The sequence below is a fragment of the Dendropsophus ebraccatus genome, chromosome 2 (genome assembly GCF_027789765.1).
Source record: "Dendropsophus ebraccatus isolate aDenEbr1 chromosome 2, aDenEbr1.pat, whole genome shotgun sequence".
In the NCBI taxonomy this organism is placed as follows: Eukaryota; Metazoa; Chordata; class Amphibia; order Anura; family Hylidae; genus Dendropsophus; species Dendropsophus ebraccatus.
Window position 1 is genome coordinate 40,936,698 of NC_091455.1, and position 14,559 is coordinate 40,951,256.

A 14,559-nucleotide genomic window follows, 5' to 3' on the forward strand; every position below is an offset into this window, starting at 1 on the left:
CCCATGGGCCTTATTTCCTATCATGTACTAGTAATTAAAAGGTAAACATTACTGATGGCTATTATGCACTGTAAGCAAACCGAGAGGTTTTGTCCAGGATGAAGTGACTTAGGATTAGTAGCGCAATGTAAATAAAAGTATTAAAGCATCCGGCGCCTCTGCATTGATTAGTGGCGGAGAGACACCACTGTAGAGCCACACACCAATCATCATTAGAGGGGCCAACCAGGGCAGATCAGAGCACTGAGGGTGGTAGTCTGGCCCCCAGTGCATCAAAACGGCTCATTTACATATCTAATAAACTACCAAGTTCATGAGAACATTATGTTAGATGCTTATAAACTGCTGAGTTTCCCTTTAAAGGCAAAATGTAGGGAGTTCCCTTATTCTCCCTCTATAAGGCAGTTTAAACCATCTGTGTATTATATGACTGGCAGTATGTGAATAGCATCCCTGTGATATGGCAGTATCCACAAAATATAGGGCCAGCAGACACTGCTTCCACCATTGATAACTGCAGATCACTAGACCTCTGCTGATCTGCTGATTTCTGGAACAGCTTTTTAAAAAGGTTCTGTCTCTTTTAGATCCCTTTAAAAACAAAACGATATAAAGGTTCTGTCAAAATGAAAGATTCCATGCTTTTACCCTGCTGAGTTAGCTCCTGTCCCCAGATTTTCCTTTCGGCTTTTAATCCATCGATCAGGGACTCTTGGGCTGTGAGCTGTGAAATAAGTTTGGATTTTTCTTGCTTCAGCAGCTCAATCTGAACGCTTTTCCGCTTTTCTTCTTCCGCCGCCATCTCCAGGTTGCGTATTTTGCTCTAGAGTAGGATCAGAATTGACAACTGTTCAATGCTTAAAAAAATGTTAAAACAACAAGGGGTGTATAAGTTACAGCTACATTGTAGGAATAAATCTGTGATGGGTCAGCATGTTAACCAGGTATGGATAGCCTATCATGCGCTCGAAAATTCTTTAGGACATATAGATAATTAAAATTAGACTGTAATGTATCCTAACAGACTGTGTGATCAATAAGGCAAGAACTGGATGTATGTTCTATGTTAGGTGGGTATCACTAGTATCCACCGATGCCTCGCAGACTGGACAAGCTGTACCATCACATTGTGGTAGTGACATCAAGAAGCATTTACCATAAGTAAGGACTGGAGGGTCCCTGATCACAGTTCTCATTCCTGTGGGATTTGCTGTGGTGTATCTCCTACCTTGCAGGAGACAGACATCTTTGGAGGTATAGACGCCTGCTGCTCCACAAGTTTAAATAGGAATATTAAAAGGAAAACTTACTTTCAGTGAACTAATGGTTTCTTGCTTTGCTTTAGTGATGTCTGCTATTCTGGCCTTCTGTTCTTTTACCATGGTGGTGAGCTCCTGAATTAAACTAGCAGACTGCTTCTCTTTATGGCGGCTGTGAGAGAGCGCTTCTTTATGTTCTGCCAGCTCTGCTGTGACCGTATCGAAGCCATCTTTAACCTGTGACATCGAGATTATACTCAAAGACCAAATGGATAAAAATGGATATAGAAATACTGGGATGGTACTAAACACCAATTAGTTATCAGTTTGCTGTACTCTATAACTTGGTCTAGAAGTAGATGTGATTGGTTGCTGTAAATGAGAATGATACGACAAAATCAACCAAAAACCTTCTAGGTTTTACAAATCTGTTCACCTGCAAAAATCAAGAAAAAAAGCTATCAAAAACCATATGTGCCTAAAATTTTCCTTGCAAAAAAGCTCAGGACGCCTCTACATAAATCCAGTCAGTCGTACAGGGAATGCTGGTTTAATAAATCCGCCCCTTGGTGTGCTGGCGTTGATGTAATCATGACGACCTGGAGATGGTTATTTTAAGTCAAAATAGTCAAAGTTAGAGGGTCATCCAGGCTTAGAAAAACACGGCTCCACTCTTGTTCTCAGTTTGGGGGCATTTCTGCAGCTCGGTTCCATTGAAGTGAACGGAGCTGAATTGGAATATGACACACAACCTGAGGACGGGTGGTGTTTTTCTTTTTTAGCAGGAAAGTAACTGTGTAGCTTTTATAATCCTGGATAACTCCTTTATCAGTAAGTTAAATGTACCCAAAAATGGTGACTGTTCCTGCAAAAAAAACAAGCCACCACATGGCTATGTGTACACGAACACTTATCAATCTTAGAACAGAGGTATGATGGGAGTTGTAGTTTTGCAACAGCTGGAGAGCCGAGGTTCCCTACCCCTGTCTTAGAACAATGAAAACTAAGCAATAAGGTTCAAACTGGCTTGGTCACTAAAGGGTTCAGAGTCACCATAAAATGCCCAAACTGACCCAGATTTATCAAAACTCCATGTAGCCTGATAATCCTGGTGCATTTCATGCTTCTTCTTTTGTGGACCTTTAATAAAAATGCTTTGTAAATCTCTCTCAATAGAACTTTTCTAAAGTAAAAAAAAAACCTATGACTTAAACTTGCCTCCAAATAAAGAGGTGAGTTATTGTCCAGGCGGATAGGAGCGGCCATTCATGCAGTGAATTACACTCGCTGTGGAACATCATTCACAAATCCTTTTCTTTACTACCACTTTTGTACTTTCGAAAATGACAGTAATCACGCCAAGGCCTGTTTAACGTAAGCCAACAGCCTCGTTCTTCAGCACAGAAGACAATGGGATGATGGAAAACCGTATGGAAGGGACAATGGGAAGGAAAACACTGCACAACACAACATTTCTTGTCTGTTGTAAATGACATCCGTTGGCACAATGGACAGAGGGGCAGTGTGAGATTTGCTGGAACAAGGATGTAAAACATACAGGCCAAACAGATTTATGTGAAATGTAAGCTCCTGGGTCATGGTAAAGGATGGACGCTTAATTCGATATTTTTTCAGCAGATAGTTAGACGTGTTAATGTATTGTTTTCCTGCTGTTAGATGCAAATGTATTGATTATCATCTTTTCATTCTAAAAATTTCAGAAAATCAGTGTGAGATCTGCTGCTGTGGACTGGCCAGCAGACATTTCCGTTCCATGCGGCCTGAATGTAACCGATTACGTCTGAGGCCACAAGCTTTGATTGTTGCCTGTTCTCCTTTTGGGTTCTGAGAGCAGGATGAGCCCCGTAAGGAGTTTCTATAGCTTTTCTATAAAATCAGTACACAACCTCCGCCGCTCTCTGACTGATGCTAAACAAAAAATAATGGGCACACTGCTCAGCTAAGCGCTTCTTCCTCTAGTTTTTGGCAATTTGTGGGGGTTTCATCAACTTGAGCCACAATAATCAAAACCACTGACTTGTCACTATGATATGCCAAAAGTTTCTCAAAATGAAATCAATCCTTTAGGGTATATTCACACGGGCGGGCTCGCAGCGAGATTCTCGCTGCGAGCCCGGCAGGTCCTGTCAGTTCCCATAAACTACATACTTGCTGCGGTCTAAACGACCGCAGCGAGTATGTAATTATACCGCGCTTAACCCCTTCTACTCCCGCCGGCTGTAAGCAGCATACATTACCTGTCCTTGCTGCACGGGTCCGGCGTCCTGCTCTCCCGTCCGGCCAATCAGTGGCTACGGCTGGGCAACACACTAATTGGCCGGACGGGAGAGCAGGACGCCGGACCCGTGCAGCAAGGACAGGTAATGTATGCTGCTTACAGCCGGCGGGAGTAGAAGGGGTTAAGCGCTGTATAATTACATACTCGCTGCGGTCGTTTAGACCGCAGCAAGTATGTAGTTTATGGGAACTGACAGGACCTGCCGGGCTCGCAGCGAGAATCTCGCTGCGAGCCCGCCCGTGTGAATATACCCTTAAAGGGAACCAATCAGCCCAATTGGAGTACTGAATAAATCTCCTGAGCAGCCCACGACATGTACCGGCCGTAGCTACAACAGAAGCTTTATACGGCAGAAAAAGAAGTTTTATTACCCATGAGCGTGGCAGTCATCTGGGCGGCTCCCTGCCCTTGTGTAGTCACCGCTTTCTCTGTCAGCGTGCTCAAAGGGGATAGGTGACAGGTAGAGAGGCCAGTAACAGGCCTCTCTGCCTCTCAATCATCCCCTCCGAACGTGCTGACAGGCAGAGAGCGGTGATTAGACACAGGGAGCCGCCCAGATGACTACCTGCCCGTCTATGCCTGCCGCGCACACGGGTAATAAAACTTCTTTTTCTGACATATAAGGCTTCTGCTGCAGCTACGGCCGGTACATGTCGTGGGCTGCTCAGGAGAATTATACAGTACTCCAGGGAATCATATCAGCCCAAATGGGCTGATTGGTTCCCTTTAAGACCCAATAAATATATCTTCGCTCTTATGGGTCGCCTCATACCCAGCCAAGGTTTACACTTACTGCCTCTTCCTAGTTCCTTTACCCAGTAACAAAATCCACTTTAAGTTATCCGCTCATTCATCACATCACTATACCTCTTTAAATCTTCCCGATTCGATAACAAGAGCAGCACGAAATTCATCCTCCAGATCTGTATACTGTTGTGACAGCGCATTTATTTTCTCCTGAAACTCCTTTATCTGTAGATTATGGAGACGTTCGGCCCTGGACACCTCCTTGGCCACGGCTTCTTGGAACTCAGGCCCATTTAATGGCACTCTTGTATCAAGCTCCTTTCTGGAAATGATAAACACACGTTGTGATATAAAACTTCATGCCCCCAAAACTGGTGATGTATGCAAGAATTCATGACCTCCAAAAATATAAATCTGAATGGCCGAGAAGTGGGTGCTATATCCATCTGTGAGCATGTATGCTCCATTTATTCTCCATGGAAGCTGGCGGTAATACGGGAACACTGTACAATGCTGTTTCCATGGCTCCTATAGAGAATTAAAGGGGTATTCCCACCAAGAGCTAAAAAAAATTAAATGCCCCCAAACTTAGCTGGTCTTACTCACCAAGTCCCCCGGAGTATTTTGAGCCGTGGGTGAGCGACAGGGGCAGGGCCACAGTGCAGTGCGGGTGAGCTTCGGGTGAGGTTGAGCAGAGTGCGGGGGTGCCGCAGGTAGGTGCGGGTTTGGGGGTTTAGCAGAGTGCGGGGGTGCCGCGGGTAGGTGCGGGTTTGGGGGTTTAGCAGAGTGCGGGGGTGCCGTGGGTGAGTGCAGGGGGATGGGGCAGAGTGCGGGAGTGCCGCCGTTGAGTGCAGGGGGGTGGGGTTGGGGGGTCGGGGTGAGAGCGTGCATTGTGATCTCTGGGGCTGGGGGAACACAGTGCAGGTGACCTGGGGGGGCTGCTGTCACAGAGGGAGACAGTGATCAGTGGCAGTGTCCTCCCTCACTTCAGTGGACTGTGTTAGAAGCACTAACCCAGCCTATTGAAGAGACGTGATCCCGACACGGAGGGTGGGAGCCAAGAGCAGGGAGTGGTGTCGGGTTGGACTGAGATTTGATGATTCTATGCATTTGGTGGGGGTGAATGCACCTAGATAACAGAAAAACTGTGCAGAATCCATAACAAATTGATATTGGAAAGATGGAAAGCTTTGGGTGGGCAACGTGTTAATGCAAAAATAATTTTGGAGGGAATACCCCTTTAATAAAGTGGCAATGCAAAGTTTAACAGGTAATACCCCATTTATATGATTGGGTTACATTCCATAGAAATACACAAACTATTAGTAATACCTACATGACTGATGATATATAGCTCTGTAGAAAATACCTGATCAGTTAACACATTACAGAAGATTTCGTCTCATCCCTTATATATTGTATAATCCAATTATGAATAAATTGACAAGCTTGGAAGAAGTGGCGCTTTCACTACATACGTGTTCTGATGTTTTAATAAGCAGTGAGTCATAAAAGTTACCTGGAGATACCAATTATATAATTTTTGCACAAATCAATATCCCTTCAACTACCTAAACCATTGTAATGTGAACAACGCTGAGGATTGACAAAGAGTCCGGCAATACAGATACAAAAAGTGATGTTTTTTTTTTAAATTGATTAGATTTTTACCAGTTTTCTTCTAAGTGTGTGGATTCAAGGGCTGTTTCTGAGACTGCTACACTGATGAACCATCTTAAAGTTTGGCTATTGTTATCAGACTGATGGGATCTGACTACTGTTCCCCTAGCTGAGCACATGTATTGAGGCATGGCTTCATGCTGTTTACCTAGCAGAGCTCCACACTTTTGGTAGTGGCCATGCCTGGTACTGCAGCTTGGAAATGAGACCTAACATCAGGCACAGTCTTGAAGTGTCTCTCCCTTATGCATGCTGTCATGGTGTGTTTACTCAAAGAGATATTATCTGACAGATTTTTGAAGCCAAAGCCATGAATTGATTTGAAGAGAGGAGAAAAGAGGATTTTTGTACTCACCGTAAAATCCCTTTCTTGTGGCTTCATTGGGGGACACAGCACCTGTGGGTATAGGCTACTGCCACTAGGAGGCGACACTAGACAGAAGAAGAAGTGACTCCGCCTGGCAGGCTATACCCCTCCTATAGACACCAGGCTAACTCAGTTTAGTCACAAGCAGTAGGAAAAGAATAGAAAACAACCTCAAAATAATAGGGTGGGAGCTGTGTCCCTCAATGAAGCCACAAGAAAGGGATTTTACGGTGAGTACAAAAATCCTCTTTTCTTGTGCTTGTCATTGGGGGACACGGCACCTGTGGGACGTACAAAAGAAGTCCCAGAGGGTGGGGAAATCAGATGACAATCCCCATGCGGTCTGCCTAACGCACGGCCGCCTGCAGAACCTTGCGGCCCAGACTGTCGTCAGAGGAAGCCAGGATATGGACCTGATAAAACTTTGTAAAAATGTGAACCGAAGACCAGGGACACTGAGGCCTGATGGCGAACCGCCCAAGAGGCCCCCACAGCCCGAGCAGAAAGAGCGGTGACCCGCCCCGCCACGAACACGGTAGGCTTCTGCGATGGCCGTCCTGATCCAACGCCTAATGGTGGTCTTGGATGCAGCCAGCCCCTTGCGCGGACCCCACGGGACCACGAACAGGGAATCCGAGCGGCGGAAGGAAGCAGTGACTGACAAGTAGATCCGTATGGCCCGGACAAGGACCAAACAATGCAGGGACCGTTCCCTAGGATGGGAGGGTGCAGGGCAAGAAGAGGGGAGAATGATGTCCTCATTAAGGTGGAACGTCGACACGACCTTCGGCAGGAAGGAAGGAGGAGGGCGAAGCACAACCTTGTCCTTGTGAAGGACCAGATAAGGGAAGCGACAAGAGAGCGCTGCCAGTTCAGACAACCTACGGATGGACGTAATCGCCACCAAGAAGGCAACCTTCCAAGAAAGGAAACAAAGAGACACCTCCCGTAGAGGCTCAAAGGGAGGACCTTGCAGAACCTCGAGGACTAAATTAAGGTCCCAGGGCTCTACAGGCTGTCGAAAAGGAGGGGCCAAATGGACCACCCCCTAAGAAAAGTCTTCACCTGAGGGCGAAAATCAAGAGCCCGCTAAAAAAGAACAGACAGGGCGGAAACCTGAAAACGCAAGGTGGAATGACTGAGGCCCTTATCCAGACCGGATTGCAAAAAAGAAAGAATCTTTGTCATGGAACACACCAAGGGGTGGGGGTGGGAAGTGAGTCAGAGACCCCCCGGAAACCCCTGTGCTGTGAGGCGGGGGGAGGAAGGGAATCCACCCTGACTTAACCTCTGACAGCAATGTCCCTAAGGACACTGCGCAGGACGACACCCCAGGAGAGAGACCCCAGGAGGGGGAAGAGGGTCCCTAAAAGAACGCTAGGCAGGACAAGCCCCCCAGGAGGGAAGGGGTGGGGGGGAGACCCCAAAGAGAAGACTTGGGGCAGGTGGGACAGGGGAAATACTCACCTGTCCGGCGTCTTCATCCCTTCGGTCACCTTGCGCCGGGGTGGGGTACCGGCATCCTGCCACAGGGAGCGGGCGGTGGGGGACAGGTGACCGACGCAGGGAAATAAAACTTTCCGTGCACCCTCAGGGGGAAGCCACGTCTGGTGTGGCAGCCCACGCTGACGGTCCCCCTGATAACCTAGAAAGAAAGAGAAAGAAATAAAACTAAAATAATAAAGAGGTGCATGGCACCTGTGTCTACCTCCTACGGACACTAGACTAAAACTGAGTTAGCCTGGTGTCTGTAGGAGAGGTATAGCCTGCCAGGCGGAGTCACTTCTTCTGTCTAGTGTCGCCTCCTAGTGGCAGTAGCCTATACCCACAGGTGCTGTGTCCCCAATGACAGGCACAAGAAATCTCAATCTTTCCTTTATGACCTGTTCCCTGTTTATAGTCTGTTCCTGGCTTTGTCTGTCAGATAAATCTTGCACCATTAGGGCCCTATTACACGGAGCGATAATTGGCCGAATCAGGCTAATTAATGCTCTGTGTAATAGAAGCAATGATCAGCAGATCATTGGTTTAGGTTTGGATCCAAAATCGTCAGGCGCTAGCCATGCATCGCTACCTGTCATAGCAATGAACGGCTGATGATTGCCCAAACACCTGATACCTTACTTCTCCCCACTCCTGGTCCTCTCTCCTGTGCTCCACCACTTCTCGGTCCCGGCGTCTGCAGCATCTGAGCATCCTGTCAGCTGACAGGCCACGGCAGCCTGTCAGCTGACGCTGCTGTTGCGGGGACCGGGAAGCTGCAGAGCACAGGAGAGAAGACCGGGAGCGGGGAGAAGTATGGTATCAGATGTTTGGGCAAGAGCAGCATAAACATTGCTAACAATGTCCATGCTGTCCTTGCTGCCCGATTATTGGCCGTCTAATAGGTCCACTAAACGAGCCTCCTTAGTTTGTTCACTTTTTGGGCATGGTGACGCTTTTGTTATTTCATTTGTGTTTTTTGTGTTATAGGTGGCTATTATGATTTGTTGACACTTTAATATTGTACTAAGACCTATCTGAGTTACAGCACTATAGTACTTTCACATGCTGGGTTGCACCACGTTGCCATGTATATTTTTTTCATGCATGTTATATTTTTTCTATATATTTATAGCTATTTGCTCCGAGTAAGTGCATATTCATTCATGCCCAGAGCATAGCCGTAATGTACGCCATGGAAAGGCCAAAGTACAGTGTAGGGTCCGCACTGAGCATGAGGCCACCTTATCGTTGGTTTACACTGTTTGCAAATGGTAACCAAGAGCCCCATTATTTTTGTGGGAATTTTTTTAGCAGTTGGGGGGGGGGGCTGCTTTTTAACTATTTTTACGTCTGTAGTGGGTCTGTATCTTGCCATTGTGGTGAGCCGTTGCATTTTTGTGTTTTTTGTGTGTTTGCAGTTTCAGCCATAGCGGTGTGCTCCTGCCTAGTGTGAATGGTGTTCTAGTGACTAAACATACGTTGCATACATTTCTGGCTGTCCTACATATAGTATACATGTATCTAGAGCTTACTAAGAAGGGGTAATAAATAAACTGAAAGTCTGTTTTGCTAAGAGGAGTTGGGAAATGTATTTTATGCTTCCTTCACACTTCTCTTTCACATTAACTCTGCAGGACAAAATCTAGTCAGTGCTTCACCCCTCCCGATAGTTATGGCAGCTCATGGTACTTTTTAACATAATTCTCACAGTTAGAGCTAAATGTGGTGTAAATGCTGTAAAAAAGTGCTTGTCTGCTTTCAGGCAGTTATAAAGTCACAGTTACCTGTGCGCTTCCTCCCTTGAAGTAAGCAGGTCATGGAGCTGCTGGACCTTATCTTTGTGCTGGCGTACAGACGCTCGAAGCAACTGGTTTTCTCTTTGGGAGGCAGATGCTTTCAGTTCAGTTTCCTGCACGTGTTTCATCTGTGGGCAAAAGAAAAATGTAGAAACTTTTTATATAAATGACAAAAGACAGACAGAAATGGCACAGTGTATCCTTATCTATGTAGCAGCTACTATATCCTGTTAGGCAATTCGGAGTTCATAGAAGGGAGTCCCCTGTCCAGGATCCTCTTATTTTGGCCAGAAAGGAGACGGGTAACAAAATTTGTCTCTCATAGTGAAGCACTTGACTTTCATAGACAAAATAGGCACTGTAACTTTCAAAAACTTTTTGCTATGTCTAAAGTTTTGATCAGGTAAGGGCCTGGGTTTTTAGACCAACAACAAGCTACAAGAACAGGCTAGATGAAGTATGCAGTCTACCGGACTGTATCTTGTGCGCACACCGCAGAGGGAAGCAGCACTTGGCTGCAATTCTGTTCTCACTCATTCTGTAGAGTCTTAGGGTCCCCCATAAGCCCTCAATAACTGATGGTGGAACAATCTCCCACCCGCCTCCCATCCTCACCAAAGATAGGAACGTTCGGTACAGCCCTGAGTGGTCTATGAAGGGGGAAGGGTAAGCCCATATCTCTGACTGAAAAAAAGGTGTGGGCCGGGATTTACCACCATGGCCAACCCCGATCACCACCGACATCATCTGCTGGTGGTGGTTCTAGAAAGCTCATACACCTCATATTGACATCTGAATCCGCTGCAACAGGCGGGTTTGGATGATCAAAGTCTAAAGTGTATAGGGACCTTAAAGGCCTCACTACTCAAAGATTATTATTTAGGGAAGCTGATGGTTTGGGCAGGGAAATGGCAAATGAAGTTTAATGTGGATAAATATAAGGTTATAAACTTGGGCCACAGAAATAATAAATACAATTATGTGCTAAGTAATAAAACACTGGGTAAAACGGCTTCCAGTAAGAGCCAGGCAGTGGTTAATAAAATCATATGATGCATCAAAAGAGGCATAGATGCTAACAATGAAAACATAAATCACTGGTGGGACGACACATAGAATACTGTGTACAGCACCTGTATATAAGAAGGACACGGCTAAACTGGAGTGAATGAAGAAGAGGGCAACCAAGGTCATTAAAGAATGGGTGGGTTACAGGACCAAGACAGGTTATAAAGCTTGGGGCTATTTAGTTTAGAAAAAAAGTTCAAGGGGGCTTGGATGCTTTACTTAAAAAATAAAATATTACAAGTTATTGGCACTAGATTACATGTGACAGGACGTTGATCCAGGGATTGTGCTGTTTGCCATATTTGAGTTGGGAAGGAATTTTTCTCCCTGTGATGGGGCAGTTGGCATCTGCCTCATAAGGGGTTTTGCCTTAGGCTATGTTCATGTTTTTTAAGTAAAGAACGGACGCTGATTGCAATTGCCTCAGCGTCCGTTCTAACTGCAGGGGCGGCATTGCATTGAAGTCAATGCAATGCCGTCCGCTGTGTTCATACATGGTTATTCTAATGCCCGATCTTTAGAACAGGCGTTAGAATAATGTGCCTGTCAGTTTCCTGAACAGCGTCCGGAAACATCAGCTGTTCACACAACACAATGTGCAGCGCGGCCGCACATTGCATTGGAGTGAATGGCTAATTGATTTGCAGACACAGCCGCTGGGGCCCGCAAATCAATTGGGAAAAAAGAACGTGCCTTCAGCCGATACGGAGGTACCGGCTGCAGGAACGGGCTGAGTGCAGCCCAACGGCCAGCTGTTTAACAGCGTCCATTACTATGCAACGGGCGCTGTTAAACGGCGTGTGAACATAGCCTTACTCTGGATCAACACGGTAGGATTTCTGTAGGTTAAATTTGATGGACTCTTGTCTTTTTTATTTATATAAACAACAAAAAAACAATAATCCTGGAGTGCTACTTTAGCTTTAAGTAGTCTTGGATCACAGGAGAGTCCGTACCTCCAATGCTTCTTGCTGTATTCTTTGAGTCTCTAGCTTAGACACTGCATCTTCCAACTTTTTGAGTGTTTTTTGGTAGTCTTCTTCTCTACTAGTGTATTGTTTAATCTCATTTACCAGCCTTTTATTCTCCTCTCTTAACTGATGAATTAAGGCTTGCAAGGTGGTTTTGGCATTTTTTTCCTTTAAAAGTAATTCTTTAATCCTGCAAAAAAAAAAGAAAAAAAAAAAAAAAAGCATGATCAGAATAAAAAGGCCAAATTACCTTCTCGGCTTGTAGCGTTAGTAATACACTGTAATCCAACACTTTCCATTTTCCCTGCAGGTTTCTCTAATGCTCAGAAAAAGAGACCTCTTTACAGACAAGGGCATTCAGAAAAGATTATGACCTTATTCTTTGTTATGTTACATAAGAGGATCTTACACCCATTGTTTATATAAACTATAACTCCCTTTTAAGTCCGCACTATAATGGGGGTAGATTTAGATGGGAGGCTGTAGTAGCGCGTGGGAGAGAAATCAGGAAAGGTTGAGAGACAAAGGTCCTAAAAAACATCCCGCCAGTGTCATGGACATGAAGCAAATTGTTTTATTGATGATGTTTGGAAGATAAAGAGCGCAACAAGTAAAAAAAAAATAAAATGTTGTTCTGACTCTGACTTAGTACAATGGAGGTTATATTGCCTTTCATGACACTAAAAAGTAATGTTTGATCTTGCCCTGCTAAAGGCAGAAAAGGAAAACTAAATGCAACTGAATGGATTATAGAAAAGAGAAGCAGTCAAAAAAGTTGATTCAATAATCTGATAATAAAAAAAACACCATTAAAGGAGAAGTCCAGTATATTTTTATTAAAGTATAGTATTTTTTTTATTAAAGAATTGTATTTGCTCCCAAAAGTTATACAAATCCCCATATACACTTATTACAGGAAATGCTTATAAAGTGCTTTTTTCCCTGCACTTACTACTGCATCAAGGCTTCACTTCCTGGATAACATGGTGATGTCACTTCCTGGATAAAATGGTGATGTCACTTCCTGGATAAAATGGTGATGTCACTTCCTGGATAACATGCTGATGTCACGACCCGACTCCCAGAGCTGTGCGGGCTGTGGCTGCTGGAGAGGACGATGGCAGGGGGACACTAAGGCACACAGGACACTGGAGGGACACTGAGCATCCCTCTGCCATCCTCCTCTCCAGCAGCCACAGCTTGCACAGCTCTGGGAGTGGGGTCGTGACATCACTATGTTATCCAGGAAGTGAAGCCTTGATGCAGTAGTAAGTGCAGGGGAAAAAGCACTTTATGTACATTTCTTGTAATAAGTGTATATTGGGGATTTGTATAACTTTTGGGAGCAAATAAAATACTTTAATAAAATTTTTCGCCTGACTTCTCAGCCACACTATATTGAGGTACGCTCACCGGTCAGTGGTGTACATGGCCACGCTGTTAATGTCTTTCTCTTCCTTTGCCTGGCTATGTAATTCTTTGATATTCTCTGTTAACTTCACTACAAGCTGTTCGGCTTTCCACCTTCGTTCTCGCTCCTGATCTAATTCCTGAACAAGTGCCTGCAAGATAATAGGAAATGAAAGTCAATACAATGCCTATTGTACCTTGACAGATACAACGTGTGGGATTGCCACTTACCCTGTAAGTAGATTCCTCAACTGGCTGGGTACTGGATCCTGCTGTATCTCTTATCCTTACTGGAGATCTTGAAGTTCTGGAAAGTTTGGTCTTGTTGTGTTCTGTGCTGTCTGCTCGGTCTGAGGACAAGCTGTTTGGATTTTCATCTTTCCTGAGTGGGCTGGGACTTCTCTCTTTCCTTACTGTACTGTGCCTTGTGACACTATGAAAGAGTGAAATTGCATTATTTAGCTTGTCTACTAAGAAGTCTCTTGGCTTAAAGATTCACTGTTGTGTTGTTTTTTTTGCAGAAATCAATAGTACAGGCAAAACTTTGTAACTCAGTTTATTAGGCAAATATGTCATTATCTGCATTCAAAAAGACTTTTCCAAGGCCCCCCTCCCTCCTCCCTCTCATTCACTGCTCATTATCAGGAAATCATGTCTCGTTTACATCAGACGTGCCCCTGTCTGTTCTATGGAGAGGGGAGGGGAGAGGAGGGAGATTAGTCGCCAGCAGAGAGCAGAGAACAAAGGATTACACAGCGAGAGCTGTGTGAAAGCCAGTATTCAAAGGTCAGAGAGGTCAGTGCTGACTTCAGAGGAGATAGCCCTATGATGTAGCTGTAAATTAACTCTTTGTTGTCCTGTTTTGGTGCCTCATCTCCCTCCACCCCCTCCCCTCTCCATAGACAACCATTAAGACAGGGGAGAGAGCTTCAAAATGCTTTTTCATGATAAAAATGCAAAACAAAAAACAAAACAAAAAAAAACAGTAACACTTAAAGTCTAGGGGGAATAGGAAAAGACAGTGACTTGGTAGTATTTCTGGCTACCCAAAGCCATGCATTTGCCTGCAGTTTGCATGAGGTTTACAAGGTAACCTTTGTCTAGGGGGATAACATTGATTCTTGGGACCTTTAATATGGCAGTGCAACAGAATATACCCCAGTCTCAGACGCAGCGCTGAGACACTGGAGAAAGCATTAGAAATCCTAGCGAATATCAGTTAAAACTATTAGTATACCTGCTCAAAGTTTGGGTTCTGCTTTTTTGAAGACTGTGGCTTTTTCCAACATGGCTGCTCTTTCGAGCGCTCGGGATCTTACTTCTTTTCGTTCCAGACGCCTTCATGTTTTCTTTGCTGCTTTCGCAGTCGCTTTCTGTAGTCAGGTCAGTGTCTCTTTTAGGTTTCAATATCTTTTCTGCCCGATCGGTTTTGGAACTGGAAGCCTGTAAAAAATAAATGAAGACGTAACAAAACCTC

General features: G+C 44.9%; 1 protein-coding gene across 1 annotated transcript in view; it reads right to left on the minus strand.

Moving 5' to 3' along the window:
- LRRCC1 (leucine rich repeat and coiled-coil centrosomal protein 1) overlaps positions 1-14,559 on the minus strand; it is a 38,876-nt gene that overhangs the window by 10,949 nt on the left and 13,368 nt on the right. Inside the window, exons 8-15 of the mRNA XM_069959923.1 lie at positions 14,320-14,525; positions 13,314-13,515; positions 13,086-13,234; positions 11,658-11,862; positions 9,622-9,761; positions 4,426-4,627; positions 1,311-1,496; positions 649-823 (exon numbers count right to left, since the gene is read on the minus strand). Of these exons, the coding sequence (XP_069816024.1) occupies positions 649-823; positions 1,311-1,496; positions 4,426-4,627; positions 9,622-9,761; positions 11,658-11,862; positions 13,086-13,234; positions 13,314-13,515; positions 14,320-14,525 (1,465 nt within the window). The remainder of the gene's footprint in view (positions 1-648; positions 824-1,310; positions 1,497-4,425; positions 4,628-9,621; positions 9,762-11,657; positions 11,863-13,085; positions 13,235-13,313; positions 13,516-14,319; positions 14,526-14,559) is intronic.